The 26,463-nt window shown below is 32.3% G+C and overlaps 1 protein-coding gene across 1 annotated transcript in view; it reads right to left on the reverse strand.

Moving 5' to 3' along the window:
• Positions 1 to 2,470: 2,470 nt before the first annotated feature.
• LOC148271505 (uncharacterized) overlaps positions 2,471 to 26,463 on the reverse strand; it is a gene marked incomplete at both ends in the record, with an annotated part of 33,377 nt that continues 9,384 nt past the window's right edge. The window contains one exon of the mRNA XM_088241313.1: positions 2,471 to 2,627. Within this exon, the coding sequence (XP_088097439.1) occupies positions 2,471 to 2,627 (157 nt within the window). The remainder of the gene's footprint in view (positions 2,628 to 26,463) is intronic.

The raw sequence follows: 26,463 nt of genomic DNA on the forward strand, positions 1-26,463 counted from the left end.
TATTGACAGGTCATAAGCCCTGTAGATGCCTAGACTTCTGTATTACCTTCTCTTAAATGTTCTTCATCTCTGTTGTAATATGTTAATAAAACTCTTTAGTCATTGATTTTAATGAAGCTATCATCAAAAACGCCTAGGTTAATACATTTTTTTTTATTTTTTATATATTAGCGGTTTTATAATGTGCCTAAATATAAAAAAAATTGGTGACCAACGAGTTGTAAATAACTCATCATTAGAAAACGGAAATCAAGTTGGGGTAGGGTGAGGTTCGAACTTCGGACCTCTGATCCGTGAGTCTGCAACACTAGCCACGGGACCACAACCCAATTCAAACAATATAGTAAAACTTAACAAAAGAGATTTTAATGACAATTTGATTAGAATCATTATTGAAATTGAGCGAGTACTTTCAGATAAGAATCCGGCAAAAGGAAATCAACTGGAGATTAGTCGGTCTCATAGTGTTCTGGTTATTGCGTTTTCCAGACATTGAATAAATACATAATTCTAAAACAATAAATATCGATCCACCGTATTGTATTTTATCATGATTTTTGCCGTTGTGTGAAACGGGCCAATCATGCGATATCACGCAGTGGGCTCGTGGTTTGCACGTGCACAGCGGTCTAGTCTCCGTGAATGTACGGTTGGTGTGATTTAGAGCAGAGCATGTTTCCTAGCATCGGAACACTTCGCAAATCCGAAATTTTAATCCGAACGCTTAGTTTATTTTTTAATTCGGGTACTCCATAATAGTATGAACAGGAAATTTATTAAGTAATTATAACAATTCACATAAACATACGAGTGATTAAAACTCTCGATGACTCAGATCATTTCAAGATCTTGAATCGCAAATCGCAAATCGTAATCGCAAAAAAAATAAAAAAATTGATAGGCACTTGGTGAATAGAATTAGAAGCAACGTATTAGAAGCAAACTTACCTGCCTAAATAGTAGCGTAATTTAAAACCGTCTGTAAATTTTGCAAGAACATATTTCAATCATAATACTTTTTTGCAATATGTTTTTCGCAAAATTACAGAACGGTTCTTCAATTAGTACTATTTAGGCAGGTAAGTTTGCTTCTAATACATATCTGTTATGGCAACGAGTCTGTTTCTGCAGTTTGACTTTGTTGTAGTAAGAAAATCCCACTTCGCATAAATAAGTTATAAAAAACAGAAGTAAACAATGATAAATGTTTTGACACATCTGTGAACTCTTTTGACAAACTCATCCTAATCATTTAATCTTTGTGTTTTTGTTTCAAATCAGAGTCACTGATTAAATCAGTTAGCTTTTCATAATCACTTGCACTTAAGCTTACTTTGTCTATCACGGAAAATGAATTCCAAACCCAGGAATCGTCCTTCCTAGTTCTGGAAAAATATCGCGGAAGAGATTTTTCGTATAGACTCACTCAACTTTTTTTTCGAAACACCTATTCAGGCTCCGTGAAACATGGGTGTTCCGCGAAACATAGATAAGGAAACTTTGATTTAGAGGATAGCTATTGATAATCAGTCACCATAGTAATTATTATTCTTCTTCTCCTTCTTAGTGTAGGACTTGTGGCATGTTTGGGATTAGCCTCTTGCGAGGTCGATTCTCAGCTGTCAATTCTTTTTTTGTGGTCTACCCGGAACTCATCCAACTTGGAGTTGACCGTGCAATACAATATGAGGGAAGTCTGGGTGGCCATTTTTCTCACACGTGCATTTATTGCCTCCCCCTAGCAATACCAATCTCACACAATTCGCTTACTTTTGAGTTCTTTACTCTGCCATGGAGGCTATTGCCAGACATACTCCCGAGAGTCTTCATTTCTGACACTCTTAGCGCGTTTTTTGTAATTGTGTTGTCTTCTCTGCATTAGATTCCATGTGTCATGATAAGTTGCACACAAGTTCTATAGATTTTTTAGTTTGCTGCTGATCTAAATGCCCGGTTTTTTTCCATATAGGAGAAATTATTACATTTAAGAATAACATTTCTAACTTGTCTCAAAGTTATAAGTTTTTCTATTCAACTTAGATTATTACAATTGAGAAAAAAAACTCTAAAATTACGTGATACGAAACCGAAAATAAATGGTAAAACTCTTGCAATTTTAAGAATGTAATTTATAATTTCACACCTTTTCACCGATCTGTTTAATAACAAAAACTTTTTTTCGTTTTTTACTGAGCCACTCTACGGTAGAGGTAGGCCAACATGTCAATTTCTTCTGCAGCCACTCTGAATAAGAATTTGGAGCTACAGTGAAACCACTCTTTGAGTTTTTAAGGCAGATGATACGTCTTCTTTTTGTATTGCGTTTTTTTCGACTTTTCCATTAAATATAATATAAAATTAACAAAAGCTTTATTTTCTTAATTTTATTTCATATTTTTCTTTTTCGAAATAACGTGAACATCTCAAAAACGTTTTGTTTGTTGTAATTTTCTATCCGTGTATCTCTTACCCCTACTATTCCTGGAGCAGCACACTGGAACCTGTCCACACACGCGCATTTGTTGGCGTTCCCTTGTCCCGGGTACCCTGGCCCACTGGGGCCCTCGTAGGAGGGGGGGTAAGGCCTGACTTGGCTCGGGTTGAACTGCTGACTTGGTCTGAAAGGCCTGGAAAAAATGATTTTATTTAGATGAAAGAAACAATACAACTTTAGTAGTAGTTGAAGTAGAGTGGGCGGAACTTTATAGAGCGTTGGAATAGGTAGATTTGCCCCACCCTTCAACAGTTATACTTTATAGTCCGTAAATAAATAAAAAATAAGTCAATAAAAAATTAAAAAATAATAATTTAACTATCTAGCGAATAATAATTCCATTCATCGATCGCTTTAGAGCAGTGTTTTAAAAATCGAGTTTTTGTTTACCGAATAATAAGATAAATGAAATGAACTTACTGTCTACCCTAAAAATATCTACTTAGACGAAAGCGCTCGTTAGTTAAAATAAAAATAAATTAAACCTTAGGAAAGGAACTTTATTATTATTTATCAAAATCCTTAACTACGGAGTATAATCAAGAACTATCTTATTACAAGTGAACATGGAATTGTATAAAGAGTGTAAATAAATAAATAAACATCGACTTTCAACATACTTCGAAAACCGGCATATGATTTGTCATAAGTGCAAAATTTACTTAAATAAATAGAAATATCACTATTTTAAAAATGTATTTCAGTATATTTAATGAACAAATATACAGATATAATAAAATGAGTATATTTTTTTGCACAGAACACACAGGCTTAAGAAAAATCAAACAATGGACATTATCACACTGTAAAGTTATATTATGGTAGATAAAGATTTTTTAAAATTATTATTTGGTCCAATATTGTGTGAAAAAGCGTTATTTTAGAACATAAATTTGAATGGAGACCCAAATTTCAAGAGAAGTTCGGGTTGGCTCTGACATGGTATTAGAGAACTTGAAATACACGGGTTAAAAGCTTTTTTTACTCCCACTTTTTGGTGTTTAGATGTCGCCATGAAGAGGTATGAAAAACAGGAAGAATGTATCTCAAGACAACTTGCATGTTTCAAAAATATATGTGATTTGGCAGCTTCTAAAAGGAAATCCAATTTTCAGCAGAAATCAATAATTGATTTTAAAAAATGTAAATAATTTTAACTAGCAGGTAACCGTTGCCTAACGCCGACTGTTACGTGCCAGAGATATCGGCCCTCCAGGACTCATGTCCATTCATAATTATAAAAAAAACGACATATGTAAAATAAGGATACAACTGAATTATTTTTGCAATGTTAATAATAATTAAATTTAAGGGAATCTATATAATTATGTACTTTAAGTCATTGCAATTTTGTCATTATACATTTAAAGTTGTCAAATAATATTTTCACGGCTTTTCAAAAAAAATAATTTAGAGGTAAATATATTGTCGTGGCTTATTTAAAAATAAATTCATTCAGAGGTAAATATTATTGTGATAAAAATAGTTAAAAAAAATATATCTTCATCATCATCATTCCTCTTTCCGCATATTATGATGCATAGGACACTGCATAGATACACCAATCGCGACGAATCTTGATATTTTTTTGTTACATGAAGGTAAGATAATCAGTCCTACGCATTAGGTGCCAGTTAAGACTCTATGAAATATTTTAGTGAAAAATAACCCTTTTAAATTAATAAAATCTTATGGTTTATTTAAAAAAAATAATCGAGGTGATTATTTAAAGAAATAAAGCCAGATAATTTTAATCCCTTTTGATTATTGTTTAAGAGAAGGTAATATAGAAGTCTAGGCATCTACAGGACTTATGACCTGTCAATGGCTGGTTTAAGTGGCCACTTTACACACTGCAACATTCACCATTCTGCCCATATTTGAACATCTATATTTCTTCAATACTTTCATCTGTGGATGTTTGTGAAGTTTAAGAGCTGAAACCTTTATTTATGCGGGTGAGATTCATTTAATTGAATTATTTCACCTACATACTAGGCAACGCCTGAAAATCTTTTTTATTCAATTTCTATACTTCTTTTTGGACCAGGTGAATTTATCAACAATATTTTGAGTTTTTTTCAATTTTTTGTAGACCAGGACTGGATTCAACTCCCTTGGGAGCTGTTTATATAAACCGTTTGATTATTATTCTTTATTTAACAGACGGAAATGACCCTGATTTAGCGTTGATACCACGATAATAAGGCTCTAATTCTCGTGCGCGATGCCAGTATAAGCGACAGACGAAATAAATCAATTCTAATGTATTCATATTATAGATTAAAGTTTTATATCTACATGTACGTTGTACGTGTACATATTTCGATAAAAACATACGCATTACTATGAGTATTTTTCTTTTTCCTTTTATTTTTTTTCGATTAGTCAGACGACCCTCCTCCGCCATTAGTCGGTCGGGGTTCTACTGTAATTTTGTACGTGTATGTGTATTTTTATAGCATCTTCTTATTATACTAAATGTTTATATGTATCATCCAAGTTATAAAATACATTTTAAACGATATGTTTTTCTGTATGTATGGGGTATTTGCTACTCAGAGTAATAATTCACTAGAGAAGCCCTTTAGATCTTTATACCTTTAGCATAGAACAAAAGCATTCCAAATTTTTTATTCAGTTTTTAGTTTAACAACAAACGCGTTTCGATTTGCGCTTACAATTCTCGACCTAAGTACCCACGGCTAGTTGTGTTGATGTAAACTATAGCTAACTTCGTGGTAAATAATCATGGAATGGTTTTTTTCCGTATTAGCAACTCTATTAGCCAATAGCGTTCTATTTAAAAAAAATAAATTATTTAACTTTTTGTGCATAATGTTCACTGTACATTGGCGGGTTTATGCCAAATGGCAATTTCTTCCAACCAACCAATAAAATAACAGTATTATATTTATTATTCAAGTTAAAACATATTCAATAGAAAATAGATATAAAAAAGCTTAAGATATTTAAAAATAGAAATAAATGTATTTGTGTATAAATTACCTTAAATCAATACCATTACTCAACGGGAAAAAGGATATTGTTATTACTCTAAGATTCGGCAGCTATATCCTTTCATAATATGTTTCGGGAGATGGTTGATGATCTATATATGTACAAATCATCATAATCATTATCTTTTCGCACCTAGTGGTGCATAGGGCACTGACTTGGTACATCAATCGCAGCGTATCTTGATATTTTTTTGTTACATAAAAGTAAGATGATCGGTCATACGATTCAGGTACTAGTCTTGGGACTATGAAACATTCTGATGAAATATTTCATATCAATAGTGTCGGGAATCGAACCCGAGACCTCTTGCATGTTAAGTAAACATGCTTACCATTACACCACGAGGTCAACATGTTCAAATACTCGTATATAATCAGTGGTTATGCATTGAAGATGTTAGGATTGGTTCTGCGTACTGCCAGGGTTTTCGAAAATACCCACATACTGAGAACTCTCTACAACTCCTTGGTGCGAAATAGATTCGAGAGTGGCTCGATGATTTGGGAGCCACATGAACTGAAGTTTTCTCTTATGATAGAGGAAATCCAAAAGAAGTTTCTGAGATATCTCTACATGAGAGAGCGTGGGTATTATCCTTGGCTCTACCCGACCGAGTTTCTCCGGGGTATGCTTAACTGCAACAGTTTAGATACTAGAAGGAATGTGTATTTGACTACACATTTTTATCGATCGTTGAGCGGTATGATCGATAATTCTGAGATTATGATGAGCATTGGTTTGTATGTTAATGATAATTACCTAAGACAGCATCAGCATAGATTGTATAATATTCATTCCTATATACGGGACCAATCTGCCGATGGTTATGGCTGTTGGAAGGGCTACCGTTATGCTAAACAACATCGCTCTGGACGTTGATCTGTTCCATGTATCCGAAGAGGTTTTCCGGAGCAGGATTCTCCTACTAGACAAGAGTCTCTTTATGTATTTTTTTGTTTTTTTAAAATATGTACGTCTTAAATTTTTAGTTTGTAATGTATGTAGTATTTCAAATAAACGAATTCAATTGAAAAATATGTATTGTATATACACCGTCATAAAATGTTCTAAATTATGATGTTAAAATTAATCTTAATGTCCCCTTTCGCGTGACAAGAAATAAGTATTTATTCCATCTGCCAGTATGTAGAACTAACAATGCACAACACTCTTTCCTCTATCGTCCTTACTCTAACAGGAATGCTTTTTTTTCATCTATTGATATATTTAACACGCCCCTTAATTTATTTAAAAATATATTAAGACTGATTCTTTCTGGCTGCGATACGATCTCACTTGATATTAAATGATGCTCACACCTGAACACTTACTCTCACATACATACAAACACATTTATACACTAACTGTTAAGTACTGATTTTACATTTTCTATACTGGCAACTCGTATAAGACTGTAAATATTCCGTTCCTTCCCAAATCCTTCCTATTTCAAAATCTCTTATTACTTCTACCCACCTGTGAGCAAGTAACACGTGAAAAGTTGTCCCTCTGATAAATCTTTATCATTTACTGCGTCAGCATATTCGTACAAATTGAAGTTTAGTGTGTTATAAATAGGCTAAATTGTAAAGTTCATCATCATCCTCAACATCTACATGATACCGGTATACGTGCTGCAGCAATAGTGAAGTGTTTCATATACGAAACAATCGGAAGAACTTTGAAAGTGAGTAACAATTCCATACAGTCCACTAAAACTCTAAATCCCGCTGTTATCTGTTACTCAATGTCTGAGAGGCATTGAACTGACCAAACACTTACTCTCATACAAATACACATAAACACACCCTTTTCGTTGTACCACAATTTAATATGTATGATTTTTATTTCGAAACTTCGCTGGTCTGTCCTTAAACCGTACGTTTTTATGCTATTATATCATTGTCGACTGTTTGTTTCTGTAAAATAAATAAATAAATATCTTTCTACCTGTTTTACGATCTGTAATCACGTAATAGAATTTCTATCTGTGAAATAATACCGACTGATTCTAATATAAATAAATGAATCCGCAAAAAACGCGCCTCTCAGGTAAAGGTCTCGATAAAAAGGATTCGATTAGATCAATCACCCCGAGCGGTTAAAACGTCCCGTAGATCATTCGAGCATTTTCGCTATACAAGTATATTGAAAACCCGTTATACGATAAGATCTAGAATCGGTTTACACTTTATCGTTTCCGGGGTCAGAGGAGAAACCACAATTTATTATATGTAGCTTTCCTTCATTCAGTTGGCGCTGTGGGGAGTTTCTCTATGGTCCTATAATACTGTGATGAAATAGATGGTCGCGACAGACATCCGTTTCCAAGGGCCCAAATAAATGGCTCATTTTATGGTTTGGAAGGTATTAAACACTGACAATTGTGGGCCCATTTTTCCTTTCGTGTTTAACATTACAAACGAGGAATTTACCCAAATCGAGAAAACGGCGTTTTTATTCTCCGCCGATTTAAAAAATGTCGATGAAATGCTTACTGGGTTTCAATACAGACCAGTAATATTTTAAACTTATTCGAAAATGAAGAAAATTATTAAAAGTCATTTTAAACATTTCAATTTCATTACTTTATCCAAATGATCACGGATTTTTATAATCTAAGTAAAAAAGTAATGCAAAATGCAATTGTTTGGTTCAATAAGACAGACCCGACAGACGTTGTTCTGCCCGAACGTTAGCTTGCCTGCTATTAGCTGGTTGAACAAACATTTTTTCGTAATTAATTACACTCGTTATTTATTTTGAACATTTTTAAGCTATTTATATATTCGTAATAAGGGTTTGTTTTTTGTTTTTAAATCTATAAAACAACTTTATGTAAAATATCTGTTACAATACGCGCGTAAACATTATTCTCTATCTTCCGTTACAAATACAACAGTTACTAAATACTCCACCCTGATGCTGCAAAAAAAATAATATAATGAATACAACCTTCGGTCAAAGAGGATTGGTCTACTACTCGGTTAAAGTGTACAATCTACTTCCATTATCCATAATGACAATTAGTTTGTTCTCACAATACAAAATTGCTATTAAGAAATGGATAGTGGAGGTGGGTTGCGCACGGATAGACGAGTGGATCAAGCCAAGTAGGTAAAATGTGTGTACTGTTTATGAAATTTATTCTACTGGTCTATATAAATTGGTTATGTTTTTTATGATTATTTTAGTTTATATTGTTTATTACGTTAATGATACTTAGGTTTATTAGATTAATTACGTTTTTTTATTATTATTATGTTAACTTTGTTCAATAACTAATTTAAGGCACGTTTCACATTTTGTAAAATGTTTCACTAGCCACGGGACACCCCAGTGAGGGAACATTATTCTGATTAAAAAAAATACAAACAATGTAAAAGTATAAATTAATGAATAATAAAATTTTCATCCAGATCCATAAAATATTTTAAATAATAAAATACACATAAGACGATGACATAACAGTACTCGAAAATGCTGATGTTTACATATATACTACCAAAAAACACAATCACATTAAAACTTAATGACGAATACAGGACAGTCGAAAATGGTATACAGAGCACTTAACCACTACAATGCCTTACCTGACGATTTAAAATTATATCTTTGTGTATAAAAGGCAATGTTTGTATGTGTGTCCTCGATAGGCTAAATCTATTGGACGGATTTACGTGCAGTTTTCAGCGAAATGTAGATCATTGCCACGAGCATATTTAGAACTTTTAAAATCATTAATAAATTGAGGAAAAAAAAAGTTTTCGAGCCCGGATACAGAATAAAGAGCAAATAGTGAATATATTCGTAATATTTATGCTATTTTTGACATCATACAAATATAATTTATCATATCCAGGAGTGAAGGAATCTTTCAATAGAGTTCTGTCACTTTGAGTGAATAAAGATTTGAATTTTTGTATATTCTATTGATATTTTCCTCTATTTCTAGGGCTGGCAAAAATTCTTGGACGGTAAAAAACCATCCTTTAGTTTTACTTTGCATTAATTATGTAGTGTATGTAAAGGTAATAGGTCCGTCACTCCTAATCCTGTTTCCAGAAAAAAATGAGGAACATTATCAAATCCAAAATTTCATAATCTAAAATTTCAATTCCAAAGTTTCATATCTAAAATAGAATCACAACCTTAAACGAATATTTTCGATTCGATGGCTACATTAGAGTAAGGATTCCGAAAAAAGAAATCGAGTAAACATAAGTTTGCTTCGTAGTCAAATGGTTAGAGCATTTGTCTTCCATTTCCGACAAGGTTGACATGAAATATGTAGGTAATTAAATTTTATATTTTTACAAAACGTAAGATTGATCATTTTGCCTATATATAAGTTACCACAAGGTGTCAATATTGAGATAATGATTTTTAATAATTTGTATTTTGTTTTTTGCATGGTTTTTTTACACCAAATCAGGGTTTTTATTCTGAATCTTCTCTTCCCTCCTTGAGATTGATAAATTTGAGGATTTTTCTTTTTTTGCATGCGTTTACAATTTGCTTAATATATGGCCACACTGATGATTAAAATTTAAACAAATACAAACACGTGAAATCGAACATGATGATTTTAATTTATAATATAATTGCCACCTTAATCATTACCCAAAATTCTTCATTAGATTAAACTGACCAAACCGTAGTAGTTTTTTCCGTTTTTTTAACTATTTTATAAATCGTTTGACGTTTAATCATCATTGTGGCCATTGTATGAAGCAAAATCAAAAAAAAAAACTTTCTAGGGAGTAAAGAAGATTCAAAATACCATCCCGGGTACTACTAGGCTTGAGGAAAATTAGCTCTATTCATTTTAGTGTTCCCACGGGTAATCGAACCCGGAGCCTTCCATGCATAATTAAAATGTCTCTTAGTCATTGCACCACGTAGACCATAAATAGTATTAAATTTATAGACAAAACTATTTATTAAAACTAATATATCACTAAATAAATTTAAAGTGAATTTCAATAAAAAAAATTAACCCGGGTAAATACAGCATTCTGTTTTCATTCGTATAATTGTATTATTATTTTCCGTTTTTATGTTTTTTACGTGTTTATTTTTTTTATTCTCATGTACGAGTATATTCGAAATTATATAACTTCAAATGACAAAAATAGTGAAAGTCGCTCTTCAAAAATAAGAGATTGTCTCTTTGATGGAAAGTTACAATTTTAATAAATTGCCTAATATACGAGAGTAAATTGTATTAGAAAAAAAACATGTATCATTAATTCATTAAAAAAAAAACAGAGGTTTACCTTTTTTAGAAGGAATTATAAAAGTTTAAATAATCAAAGGATTGACGTCCTGTCGCTATCTACTTTTTAAAATGTTTACTTTACAAGCTAATTAACATATATCATTCTGCCAATGTCACCTTACAAACTGTGTAACATAGGCAGAATGGTATGAGTTAAAGTGTCTAGATTGATTACTGATTACATAAACTAGCCAATGACACACTCCATACCTTCACAAACACAAAATACTGATTGACATTAAGACTTGGTTTATTGCATGTATATATTTGTACCGAGTTAAGACACTCAAAATTATAAAATGGGATTTATATTCGATTCTCGATTAAACATAGTTATGTAGAAAGCAGCCAGCCATAATGAAACTGAGATAATAGCACTTTTGTGAAAAGGGTGAATAATCAAATCTACACAAGAGTAGGAATGTTGTTTGCTTTGACAGATGATAAATAATGCGCACATTCGTATTTATTATAATGCAGAAATTTTATAAATTATGGATTTGACCAGATTAAATGACTTTTAAAGTCTGGCTTACCACACAACTTAAAATTTGAATACTTGAATCGGGTTTTGGCCCTGTGGCTAGTGTCTCGGACTCACAGATCAAAGGTCCGTGGTTCGAATTCCATTCTACCCAAACTTGATTCACATTTTCTTATAGCGAGTTATTTACAACTCGTTGAAAATGGCTCTCGAAATGAAATATTTGGGTAAACCATAAGAACGCAAATATTTTCTTTTTACAAAAAAAAATATTTGCAGAAAAGAGCCAGATCTAACATTGAATGATACCTTATTCAAATTTTGAATGTATGTGGTGAAATTCAGTATTAAAACATATTTTTTATAACTGGTATTTTCAAATAAATGAATTTATATAATTTCGTATTAATCTACTGTAATTTATTTAAGAAAACTAAATTTCTGGAGGCATTAATCTTCTCATCGGCATATATACCGTAAGATATTTCTAGTGCTGTGGGTGTTTTCTGCACATTGAGAAATATCGTTTTTGTGATCAACACTATTTGAAAGTGATTATAAAAGTGTTTCATATGAAAGCGGCCTGGCTGTTTTAAGCGGAACATACAATTAACCTTACTGTACCCGATCACACCAACATCTCATTTTTTCAAATTTATATTCAGTAAAATAATTAGTGTAATATGGAAGTGTAGGCATTTACAGGACTTATGATATTCCCTTCTCAAAAATGTTTTCCCTCTCTGTTGAAATAAACTTAAATATGAATAACTCCCTAGGGATGAAAGCCAGCCAGTCTGCAAGCATTTGGACAAACACAAACATTGTTGAATTAACTACCCAGTAAAAAAAAAGTATAAAAATTGGAAAATTGTTTTCAAGCGTTGCCTAGTAGGTGATTTGGTTCAGCCGGATAAATCTCACCGACATGTTAAAGGTTTCAGCTCTTTTACTTCACAAAAGTCAACAGATGGAAGAGTTGAGGAAATGTGGATGTTCAAACAGGGGCAGAATGGTGAATGTGAATGCCACTCAAACCAGCCAATGACAGGTCATAAGCCCTGTAAATGCCAAGACTTTCATATTCCCTTCTCAAAAATGTTTTCCCTCTTTGTTGAAATAAATTTAAATATGAATAACTCCCTAGGGAAATGAAATCCAGCTAGTATGCAAGCATTTGGACATACTCAAATATTGTTGAAATAATTAGTTGTTAATTTATTTATAAATATAATCATTAACCATAAAGTTTTTGCTTCAAATATAAATTTTATTTTAGACAATGCCTGTGCAAAAGCCCCGTAACGACTGACTGACACCCATTCTTCTTTTTCCAATCTCTTTGAAATATCCATCAATGAATTAAGAGCTTTTCAAAGTGAGTGTTGACACCCCTGTCCGTAATTCTAGTAAAGCTAGTCTGCATCAGAAGAGATACCAATTATTGTGGTATTGGGCGCGAGCCAGATTCCTCTCAGCGTGAATCATTACTGAAGTTATTGAACGGCGCCTTCGTATTAGCCCTATTGAAATATTCCACTTGCCGTACGAGATCAGACGTCAGACGTAAAAACTGGCATTGAGCGAATACTCTATTCACATATGTATGTATGCAGACATTAATACTAAATCTATATCTGTAGCATTCAAAGAATTGTGCAACATTGAAAAATTGTAGTTTTGTATTTCACTGGAAGACCAATAGAAAAATATTAAATTGTAACATACAATTTACGATACAAGAGTTACTAGATACTCCACCCTGATGCTGCAAAAAATAAAAAAAATAAAAACAACCTTCGGTCAAAGAGGATTGGCCTACTACTCGGTTAAAGTTTACAATCTACTTCCATTATCCATAAGATCAATTAGTAAGTTCTCACAATATAAAATTGCTATTAAGAAATGGATAGTGGAGGTGGGTTGCGCATGGATCCATGAGTGGATCAAGCCAAATAGGTAAAATGTGTGTACTGTTTATGAAATTTGTTCTATTGGTCTATATAAATTGGTGAAAGAATTGAAGGAATATAGATGTTTAAATATAGGCAGAATGGTGAATGTTACACCGTGTGAAAAGTGGCCACTTAAACCAGCCATTGACAGGTCATAAGCCCTGTAGATGCCTAGACTTCTATATTACCTTTTCTTAAATGTTCTTCATCTCTGTTGTAATATGTCAAAACTACTATTATTCAAATCATTAATTTGGTTGTTGATTGTTATTTATTTACTATCATATTATAAATATAAAGTTAAACATTTTTACAAAGTTGTTTCGACTACCTAACTAGGGTTATTTACCCCGTTCTAAGCCAGTTAAAAAATATGTATACGTAACAGTGATCAATACATAGAAAAAAAAAGTAGTGGACGAAGTGAACATATAGTGCAAAACATAGTTAAACATGTAGTTAAAAAAACAAAGTAAAAAAATCGTAAAAAATATTCTAAAAAATAAAGTATAAAACGTATTTAAAAACCGAGTAAAACACACAGTAAAAACAAAATGCATAATATAAAACATAGTAAAATATAGTAAAAAAACATATTTAAAATCCCGGCAAACAAAATACATAGTATGAAACATAGTAAAAGACAGTAAAAAAAAAATATGAAAACCCAGTAAAAAACAAAATACATAACAAGAGACATTGTAAAATACATTAAAAAAATGTGTAGCAAAAAATACATTTGTTTTTTTTTTAAAAACTGTGAAATACATAGAAAAAGAAAAAAAAACTTAGTAAAATATGTAATAAATAAAAAAAAGTGTTTATATTCATATAGTTAAAATCATAGTAAAAACAGAGTAAAATCATGAAGACCTTCAAAAATTAATTCAGTAAAAATCTAATTATATGGCGATTATTATTGACAACTTTTTGGATTTACAATTTTTCATAATTATCTAATTTAAGGCTTCTAATATAAATATGTAAGATATTTGTTTCATTATTATTATTATTATTAAAAGTATGGTTATTGTAAATAAGACGATGAGCAAATCCATAAAAGTCATTATTTCCTTATCATTTTATGTGTTCTCTCGATCTTGGAAAGTGATTTTACACAAAGTAAGTACGTAGTTATATTATTTTTAATGGAAAATCACGAAGTCAGTGTTTCAAACATAAATTTGATAATATGCAATACATTTAATTAGAATAAATTAAGGCGAATGTTTCTTCGGAGCAATTAACGGAAAGGCTGTTCAATGGAAATTTAGTAATTTGGCGCGTTCTGCATAGTTTCAATGTAATGTTAGTTGGATTTCACACCCCCGATGCATTTCAATAGACCATCTGCAAATCACCATTTAACTGCTGTGAAGCCATTTGGTCTTGGCATATATTCAATGTTTTAACATTCTAGAATTACACAGGCTAGAACATGCACCTACAATTCCGTTACACTGTAAATGGGGGTGGCTGTATTTAAAAAGAACACCAGTTTTATTAGCGCCCTGGAGCGCGATGCCTTCATTTGGCTTCGGTGTCTAATAGTTAAGAAACTTTTAAAATACTTATTCGCCAAAAATAATATTATACCTAGTCCTGCCATAAATACTGTTACACGAGTTCAAAAGTTCATAAAATGAAAACAATAGCCGGTAAAGACCCGTAACCTTTTTTCAGGTAAAGTACCAACCCTTATGCTATTGCTATAATTAGTCAGTCGTTGAACGTCAAAGAATAAACATGGAGTGGGGTGTTAAAGAAAACCGAATCGCTGAAATTGCGTTGCACAAAGTTGGGACGAAGCCGGGAGACATTTTTAACACCCTAAAACTTTTAGGTATAAGTCGCTAGTGCTGAAGGCCGGCAAAGATCTGGATGTCCTCGAACTGTGCTGACTCCAGGAGCTATTAAGGCTGTCAGAAGCAGAATTCATAGAAATCCGCTCCGTAAACAAAAATCTTGTCCAGGGAGATGAATATATCGACTCAAAGTATGTCTCGCATCATCAAATTAGACCTAAATATGGGAACTTACCGAAAAAGCACTTGTCATTTGCTTACTCCACCTTTAAGGGACACAAGGAAGACCCGAGGAAAAAAACTTATTTCACGATACGCGAATAATTTGCATCGCAAAATTCTGTTTTCTAATGAAAAAATATTTAACATCGAAGAAAACTTCAAAAAGAAAAATAATCAAGTGTATGCTCAGAGTTTTTGAGAAGCCGCTCAAGTCATTCCTAAAGTTCAAAAAGGTCATCATCCAGCAGCAGTGATGATTTGGTGAGGTGTCTCTTGCGAAGGGGTTTCTGAGTTTCATTTTGTCGTGAAGACAAGCGCGAAATCGTACCAATATGACATTCTAGAAAATATTGTTCAGCCTCTCAATGACACAATGTTCAATTCGAGACATTGGATCTTCCAGCAAGATTCTGCTCCAACTCATAAGACAAAATCTACCCAGCAATGGCTGGAAAATCACATACTGGAGATTATCAGAGCTGAAGATTGACCTTCTGGAAGCCCCGATTTAAATCCGCTGGACTACAAATTGTGGTCAGTGTTGGAGACCATGGTTAGTAGCAGACGATATCCAAATTTGGAGAGCTTGAAACGGTCTTTGAAAAAAGCAGTGGCCAATTTTCCGATGGATATCGTGCGTGCTGCCATTGACGATTGGCCGTCACGTTTAAAGGCCTGTGTAAAGGCAAAAGAAGGACAATTTGAATTTTTTTTTCTTCAATTTGTGGAATATGCATGTTGGCCTAGTAATAAAAAAAAAACTTTTGTAAAATCAATTGCTTTTTTATTTTAATAAAAACAGCTTGTAACAGTATTTATGGCAGGACTAGGTATATGTATACTAAATATTTTTCATGTGGAGATAATTATATTAAGTTAAATTTACTAGGAGTGTTGCTGTATAGGTTGCGTGTATTCGAATTAAAGATTCACATACATATTACATTGAGTTTATTATTAATTTAAGAACTTACTTAATTATAATATTTTATTTTATTTTTCTAATATAACACAAAAATATCATACCTGTCTACATATTATAGGAGCGAAAAATTCATAAACATTTCTTGTGTACCCACGAACAGGCCATGCCTTTGTGGGATTTTTTGTTTACTATTCTTACTATTAATATGTATTTCATTGCTATGTTTTAATACCCCGTTTTACCCTTTATGTATATTATCAAAAAAACTAAAAATATAATAACAAATAAATTTAAAACATAAAAACTAACATGTTCAAATATGATAGCAAAAAAAATAGACAATATTTAATGAAGGAGTATTGATTGTGACATTGCGTTTCGCATCTAGTACCAGCGCTGAATCGAGAAAGTCTGGCTTCACCGGTTTCCGTTTTCTAGCGGCTGGTAGTCATTTATTTGGAATACTTATTTTGAGAATGTTTGTACTTTTTAAATTTTTTACTAATTCAAATACGTAATTTTTTTCCGCTTTTGATATCGTACTGAGTGGAGCTAATGTTACTTTTTCGATTTCCTCCAATTCCTTCCAATTGTGATAAAAGGGTGTGTTTGCAGTTTGAAATAAAGCATCTGAAATATTTTACGGATCTGATTAGGTTAAGACCCTTTGGAATGTCATCAAATTATTTTTTTAAATACTTCAAATTATAGCGTTTACGTCTACTTGACATTCCATTTTGAAGGCTCGTAATAAAATAAATTAATATTTGCAACATAAAAAAATACAATATTTTTCGAATAAAGTATAACTTTTACCATTTTCTTTTGTTTTTGGGGCTCACTTTTAAATTGAAAAAAAAAACGGATTAATACCAAATAAATGCGCACTTGATGAAAGAATTGATTTACTACTGCATAATACGAGTAAAACATAATATATCATGTAACTATCAAGAACACATTGTGATTTTTTGTCCAAATCTTTGTTTCTGTTGTAACATATAAATAGGTATTTTACTTTAATAAAATGTTTTTAAAAAAATAATTTCTAACTATAAAAACATTCCAAATATAAAAACGTTCTAAATAACAAAGCGTGGTTTGATTCGAAGTACAGATTTACAATTTCAAGGAATTTGCTATTGATTAAACATCAGACGTAATCTTTTAACATGCGTATCAACGTAAACAAAGTACAAAAATAGATTTAGGCAAATTGAAGAAAATCAATGTTTTCGCTTATTTTACAACGAACAATCGTTTTTGGTTTTCACAAATAACTTTTAACATAGAATTAAGAATAGTCCAGAAGGTGCGTAGAATATTTAAATACATCGGACTGTGTCCAATAATTCCCCCACTATGCCTCACTTTCGCCGCGCGCTTTGCGCAAACTGCTTTTAAAAAATATTTAAATATGATTTGACTATTGTTTGAGAAATAAATATGTATGTATATGATTTGTATGTTATTTTTACTATTTTTTTGAATAATGGGCTTATTAAAACATTCCAATAAAATAAGACAACGTACAGTGCGTTCGAACGTTTAATAAGACATTGTTAATGTGTTAGTGCCTGTCAATGAACAAAGTAAACTAACAAATTTCGTTTGTGTTAGTAGAGACACTAAAATATAAATAATTTTTTGAGTATGTCCAAACTGCAAGCTGGTATGTATTCTCAGGTAAAAATCCTTCCACGGGAAATCGAGTGAAGATTAGTCAGCCACGTGGTGTACTGGTTATTGCGTTTACCCGGCATTTAAGAAAAAATATTGATTCTGATCAGTCACTAGGGTTGCATCGTCTGCTTAACATGTGATTTTAACGACTTTATCTCCCTTAGTCCTAGATTTTCCATTTCCTGCATTCTTAAAAGCACTTTCATTTGTTTGTTTATGAAACTGTTTAAGTTATTTGTTTATATTTTGCTGTGATAATATCACATTATCGTCATCACCAAAGTACTTTCGAAACGACCCAAATTTTAACCGGACACGGAGCTGTGAGAAGTAACCTATATAGGTTTAAATTAAGGAATGATGACTATTATCCATGCGATGATATTTTTTCACAGAGCATCGAACATCTGTTATTTCAGTGCCCATTTTTCAGTTTACAACACCATAATCTTGAAGCAGAATGCAGGAAAGATAAAATATCCTTAACAGATATTCACAATGTTGTCAAAAGTGGCTATCACGCGCCATTATTCTTGGACTTTGCAACGATGGTGATTGGACTCATAAAGGTAATAAACCAAAATCGGTGATCAAACATCCCATTCCCAAGATTATAACGATTTTTTTCAAGTACCTTAGCCTTGAACATGACACATAAGGCTACTAAATACAGGGATTAAAAAATATATATTTATTAAATATAATATATGTTTTGAAAATGCACTTTAAAAAAAAAATACCTCAATCTCTAATTGAGTTGAAGTAACTCCTGGGAATGTAATTCATGTGTATTATTTGATTAATAAAAAAAAAAGAATATTAAAAATATATATACATATATTACTATTGACGAAGCGTAAGCTGGTTCACGAAAGCAAGTATGTTATTTCTGTAAATATTACAGCGCAAATGGATAATAAGGAAATGGAGTGAATGGGCCGATCTTTTTTGATTTTTTTTATTGCTCTGCTTAAGCTAGGGTTTCCTAGGACAGCGGCGCCCGTATTTTAACGGCCGTAGTGAACGGTGATGCGGTGGACAGCCGTCGTAACGGTGACTAGAGAGTGGTTTCCTAGGAAAACGATGTTGATAACATCGTTAAAAAATAAAAACACTCTCTAGTCACTGTTACGACGGCTGTCCACCGTATCACCGTTCACTACGGCCGCTAAGATACGGGCACCGCTCTCCTAGGAAACCCTAGCTTTAAGCGGCAAAACTCCGCACTAATATGATCGTTTTCTTTGTCACAGTAAATTTACTTTTGTTAATTATTAATTATATTTTATATTTTGCTATGCGTTTTTGTACCAAAAATTGATTAGAAATTAAACATGTACTTGTATCAAGTTCAAACTTCAGCCCTCCAGGAAATTGGATACAAAAAAGGTTTTCTTGCGCGCGGTAAAAATAAGAGCATTAAATTGTACGTCAAAGTTTCTTGAAAACGTACGAAAAAAATTAAATATTTTAATGAAAACGCACTACTTTGAACGACGTCACTGGTTTATAAAAACTGACCAATAATATGAGAGATGTGAAGGATATCCGGTTTGTTTACCGTAAACAAACCAATCGGGAGAACTGACATAGAAGAACCTGACGTCACACACGGAGTTATTTCAGAAATACAAAACTTTTATAAATCATAGCGCTGATAATACTATATAAAAGTAAAAATAGAAAAAAGTTGGCTGAGTTTCATAGTCTATTAACAAATAAAAATAATAAAAAAACACCAAACTTCCTCATTCAGGTGACAAATAATTACTATTAGTTTGTTTTTCGAAATCTTCATATTGGTGCGAATAGAACTAGTTTGAATTTAGAGAGAGAGAAGGAGACACGTAAAGGAATTATGTGACATATTATCAAAAACAACCTAACAAACAATAAATATTATTCTGCCTTATGTTATTTTATTATGCCTTGTAAATTTTTGCCACGGTGTGAAATAAGCCATTCACGTAATATCACGCAGCAGGCTCTCGGTTCGCACGTGTACAGCGGTCTGTCTCCGTGAATATTGTTGGCTTTATTTTCTTGAATATTTTTTAAAATGGCGTCCAAGTTAATGTGGAGTTCTTCAGAGGCGTGGTGTAATAATTTCAGTCGGTTTCACTGAATAAGGGCGTCACACAAAGCGTATATTGGAAAAGTTCACACTTTAGTGCTTTTTCTTCAGTAATAGCCATGCCACAGAAACGTTGTTATCGAAATAGTTTAGACAAGTTTTTTATTCTACAACGACACGACCTCAGCTTCAGGTCTCCGCTTTACAACCCTTGTGGAAAACTGCTTGAATATTTATAGGACAGCGGTAGTCAATCGTCGCCATTAGGAATGTCAATCGTGACAAGGCCAAGAAAAAAAAGATAACAATCTAAAAAAAAAAAAAATTGAACTGGAATGTTGCGTAACTATCATAGGACGAAACAAAATAGACCAAAATGGACACCAAGTCATTGAAATAATACGCACCATCCCTCGGTTATAGCAGTTCCAAGAATAAGCGAGCAGCTTTTTGGCCACATGTCCGGATATAATACCTACAGTTTACAATAGCTACCCATTGGATATCTTTCTTTATTTCTTTAGCTATAATGTTTTAACAGTGCTTTATTTATTTACTGTTTACTTTTTTGCATGAACACTTGACAAATTATCTATCAATTAATGATAATTTAAAAAAAAATATTGATATAGATTTAAGTTGCTAAAATTCCACTCGTCAATGCGCTTTGTAGCTGCAGGACGATTGGTAATCTTGCTTTTTTATGTAAATGTAATAAACCATACATTTTGTAAATGGGGTCTAGAATTTCGAAAGTCCATACGCTCAGTAGCTGCATGACTTGTTATAATCTAACTCCTATTTTTAAAAATGAGTTTTTTTATGTTTTTATTTTAATATCATTCAAACACTTTACTTTATTGTTAATTAAAACAAAATGTAAATGGAAGCTACTTATCGTTCATGCATTTTGTAGCTTCAAGATGTGCTGTAACCTAGCTCCTAAATGTTAAAATTGAAATAAATCATAATTGGAAAGAAGGAACTAGAATCCTAATCGTCCATACGCTCTGTAGCTGCAAGACTTCGGGATACCTATTTATTGTACAGCGCCCTCGAGGTGATTTTCACAAAAATGGCGCTAGATAAATTATCTAACCATGTATTTAACAGGTTCATCATGTAATAACTAATATTTTTATTTGTATGAAAGACAGCAAAAAGCTTGATGTAATAAACCAGTAGATTAAATTATATTTATACGCTTTTAAAAAAAATAATATTTCATATTTGTAAAAAAAATATACATAACAGTAATATATATTATCGTTAAGTTCTTAAATAAACGTCACGTGTAAGTATTCAATTATTATCGTTTGTTACACATACAATATTTTTTTCAAATTAACCTCGGTGTAAAATGTTGCATGTCATTCATATTATATTTTACTTTACGTTTTTGCAAGTAAAATATCGACGTGACATTTATTCGGTTTTGCGCTTACGTATTTTCTAAAGTAAAATATCGTATGTGCATTTTTACAAAAACCACAACACATTTTGTTTTTTGTAAGCTCATGTGAAAAAATATGTGAAATGAATATGCAAACATTAAAAAAAATAAAAAATTATACAGAATTAAATTATTTTTTAATAAATCATGATATTATACGTAGTAAACGTCGATACGCTACGTTTGATGTACCAATACCCATATGTAATAATGTACCGATGCCCTATGCACCACTGGGTGCAAAAAAAGGAATGGTGACGATTACTTTTATTGCATGCGTAACTTGATTGTAATTTTAAGTGTCAAGTTGAAAAATAAAGTACTTAGTGTGAAATATGACCAGTATCCTTGAAAGTAGTTTTTGACTGTTTGGGGTCTAAGGTTTGAGTTATGGTCCAAATAAATTATTTAATTTTACATTGCAATATTGCAATGTTAAGCCGGAGCGTTCTTAACAATCTCAACAATTTCACATCGATCGATAAGGTTGTTGATAGGTTTCCTCATTAAGGTTTTTGAAAAAAAAAACAACAGTTATTTTTAAAAAAATCATTGAACAATAAGTCCACATATATTTACTACACACTCTCACACACACACAATACTCACACATCTATACCCATATACACACACCCTCACACAGCCTAAATATATATACTCACCCAACTAACATGTACAATAATAAAACGGATAAAATAAATTAAGGGTACGCATTTTTTTTTATTTATTTTATTTTATTGTGACTATTATAACTATAATTATTGATATACATTAAAAAAAACTTATTACGATCACGAGACTTTATTAACAATCTAGTAAAATTATATTCGATTGCATAAATTGCATCTATCTTAAATAAAATTTTATTAAAATTAATCTTACATAAATTCTAATAAACTGCTTTAATAACATACAATGAAAACTAAACTTTGGTCCATATACAATTTTTAATTTTTCTTTTGTGATTGTTGGTGTTCACATATAATTAGTGAAAGATGTTTGGTGTTGTTATTTTTCATTTTATAAATTGAATTTATATTGTGATATCTTTTACTGTTTGTGAACTGAAAATAAATATGTCAAAGTTTCTAAATTAGATACTGAAGCCCATGACTGATCACCTTATCTTCTTTGTAAAAAAAAATTAGATACGCTGTAATTTGATTACCACTGCAGTGCCCTATCCACTACTGAGCAGGGGGAGAGAAATGATTGGTTGATCGCACGTACACTGGACTTTAACAAGTAGACCTCGGGTATGATAGTTGGCCACCCCAGCTATAGGAGCGCGTGAATAACAAATATATTGTTACGCCTATAAGGTAACGAGGCAAGTCGTAAAATCGAGTTTGAAGTTGTATGCGATATACTTTTGATAGATTTCTGAAAAGTGATATTACCCGCACAAAAAATGTAATAAATGTTTATAATCAAGGTTCGTAGGTTTTCACGGCCTTCAGAATACAGATAGTGTTTTTCTGGGTTATTATGCCGTGTTTGTGGGCTTTGTATTGCCGACGTTTCGGAGCACATGGACACTGCAATGTGCTCCGAAACGTCGGCAATACAAAGCCCACAAACACGGCATAATAACCCAGAAAAACACTATCTGTAAATGTTTATAAATTAGAACCGCTTTGGAACTCAGTATAACAAATGTAAAAAACGATTGCAATTCTGACATAAATATAATAAAGCGTATCGATAACTCTTTAAGAAAAATTCAAGTAGACTAGAAAATGCTGTGTAGAATAAAGTGAAATAATTTATGTTAAAATTTATTGCAACAGAGAAGGAAAATATTTTTGAGAAGGGAATACGTGAGTCTAGGCATTTACAGTGCTAATGACCTGTCATTGGCTGGTTTAAGTGGCCACTTTACACACTGTGTGACATTCAGCTCTTTTACTTCACAAAAGTCAACAGATGGAAGAGTTGAGGAAATGTGTATGTTCAAACATAGGCAGAAAGGTGAATGCTACACAGTGTGTAAAGTGGCCACTTAAACCAGCCAATGACAGGTCATAAACCCTGTAAATGTCTAGACTCCCATATTCCCTTCTCAAAAAAAAATTCCTTCTCTGTTGCAGTAAATTAAAAATATGAACAACTCCCTAGGGAGAAAATCCAGCCAGTCTGCAAGCATTTGGATACACTCGTTGTTGAAATAATTTATGTTTGTGTGGAACAGTGTGATCCAAGAAATAATTTCAATACGTTCCGAATCCTTTTTTATGATAATAATAAAAAAAATAATTTAAGCTCTTGAGTTTTAACCGCACGTTTTTTTTTTTAAAACGAGTTACAAATAATTATTAAAAATATGCTATATAATTTTTAACATAGAAAAAACTTATTACTTGTCTGAAATAAATAAGCACATTTCTTTCCGCGGCTTAGATTTTTAAAGGATCACACCTTACAAAAAATGTAAAAATTGGAATCAATTTCAACTAGATTGGGATTCGAACCTCGGACCTCCGACCCATTAGTCGAAAATACTAGCCACGGGACCGTAGCCTGTTTTGATTACTAAATAATAATTATTTATTTGATCAAGCGTTGCCTAGCAGGTGAATCGGTTCAGATGGATGAATCTCACTCACATGATAAAGGTCTCAGCTCTTTTACTTCACAAAAGTCAACAGATGGAAGAGTTGAGAAAATGTGGATGTTTAAATGAGGCAGAATGGTGAATGTTACACAGTGTGTAAAGTGGCCATGTAAACCAGCCAATGACAGTTCATAAGCACTGTAAATGCTTAGACTCCCATATTCCTTCTCGAAAACATTTTCTCTCTCTGTTGCAATAAATTTGGATTAATTATTTTCTTTAAATTATAACGAATTTTTGTTTGAAAGTTGTGAAATCGGAGTTTTTCTGCATTAAAAAAAAACGTTGCACGGTTATAAGTGTGAACTGTATTATTTTATGTATATTAAATTAAATGAAAGTGAATAAAATTAGTGCATACACTACCTATTCTGATCAATACATTGTTCACGCAGTTCTTGAAAATTAATTCGTTTCTTCCAAAATCACAGATTTGTTATCTTTCCACGTCTCATTTAGATCTGTGGATAAGACAAGGTAACTTCTTTTCCCATCCTTCATAATATAACATTGATTTCAGAAAATCTTCGTCCATTTTTAGCATTTATTTGCACTGATCATAATATCTTTTTCAATTCCATATATCGCTAGCCCAAAGCAACAGTGAGATAAACCCGATATTTCCGATTTCGAGATACACATACAGATATGTTAATATTTTAAATAAATTATAAGTTATAATAATAAAATATTGAAGTTAGATAGTTGACCTAGGTGAAAATAAAGTACTTTAAATAAATCAATTCCATTAGACCCTTCGCACACCTCCAAGTCCGATTACCTGAGAATAGGTTCTTCGGAAATATTTCACTGTTGCTTTAGGCTAGCGATATGTAGATATACAGTACTATACAGTACCTAGCATAAGGCCAATATTGAATGCTTTGCACTTTATTTGTCCCTACTGTACTAGCTGTTCAATTTTTATTTATTTATTTTAAAACTTGAAATAGTGCACACATGCAAATACATATTATGATGTAAGCTTTAATAAAAACATTATAAAAATTACGATATTTGAGTTTGTCCAAATGTTTGTAGACAAAATACTGTATTTCACCCCCTCGGGAGTCATTAAGATAAACAAAAAAAATAAAAAATAAATCAAGAAAAAGTGTACAAATTGGAAAATTGTTTTCAGGCATTGCCTAATATGTAAAATAATTCAGTCAGATGAATCTCTTCACAAAAATAACGGTTTCAGCCCTTTAACTTCACTAAAATCAACAAATGGAAGAATTGAAGAAATATGAATGTTCAAACATAGGCAAAATGGTGAATGTTACACAGTGTGTAAAGTGGCTACTTAAACCAGCCAATGACAGGTCATAAGCCCTGTAAACGCCTAGACTTCCATATTCCCCTATTTAAGGTATTCTCTATTCCTGTTGTAATTTGTTTACATTATATACATGTAATTTATAAAGTGTTAAACACATCCGCTTTAAATTTAAGCAAAATATATTCTTCTTTCCATCAAAAAGAACCCGAGACGTCTTGCATGGTAGGCAAATGCGCTGACCATTACGCCTCGAGGCCGACATAAATATACGAGGCCGAAAATAAAATATTCGTACAAAATGTTAAATAAAGGTTGCGTGTGAACATATTTTAGTTTACGCAGTTTCCGAAAATGGTGCTTATATTTTCCAATATCCGGTGTGAACAAAGTAAGCAGTTCACTGAAATGTTTTCGTGTCACTAAATGAACAGGAAATTACTCGCATGAAAATTAACGACAGTTTTCAACTCCGAAAAACATATATTTTACGGCCTCTTTATTGTGATTACTGAGCTAGGTAAAATGCAATGATTTTGCATAATAAATAATGCGCTAGCTGAACCCAGAAATGCATTGCTGTAGCTAGATTTGAGTACACAGATTACATAAACGTAACCGCAGTCAAATGAAAGTTTAATCTTTTTCTTCTTCTCGGTTCAGATCGATTAATTTGATATCAGCTAAAAGCTAACTCCTGAGCTTTTGAGTTTCAGCTGTTCTTCCCTCTCCTTGGTGGTCTTCCGGGCAGACGGCAAACGGCCGGGATTTCGCGAGCAATGGTATAGGGGATTTTAGAGCGGTCGATTAATGGAATTATTGACGTAATCTCTCCATAATCTATTTACTATGCAATGGGTATCGCAAATCCGTCTAACTTCTTGACTCTAGATTCTGCCTCTTTTGGGTTTCCCTGCGATTGCCTTTTGTACTTTCATCTCTGACGTTCTGAGCAGTTATTTGGTTTTTCTATTTAGTTTTTCTACTTGATTTTTTGTATTTTTTATTTTCTTTCCATCTATCCTCGCCTCGGTTATATACACCATGATTTCTTTGGTCCGAATTTTGTTTCTAATAATCATGTGTTCATTGTACTATACAACATTTCTTAGGCATCCAGATGTTTACTAACTGAGATGGATATGTTCTCATCATCACTATGGCAGCATCATC

The sequence above is a fragment of the Micrasema longulum genome, unplaced genomic scaffold (assembly GCF_059751315.1).
Source record: "Micrasema longulum isolate JH-2025_06_02 unplaced genomic scaffold, ASM5975131v1 h1tg002832l, whole genome shotgun sequence".
Classification (NCBI taxonomy): domain Eukaryota; kingdom Metazoa; phylum Arthropoda; class Insecta; order Trichoptera; family Brachycentridae; genus Micrasema; species Micrasema longulum.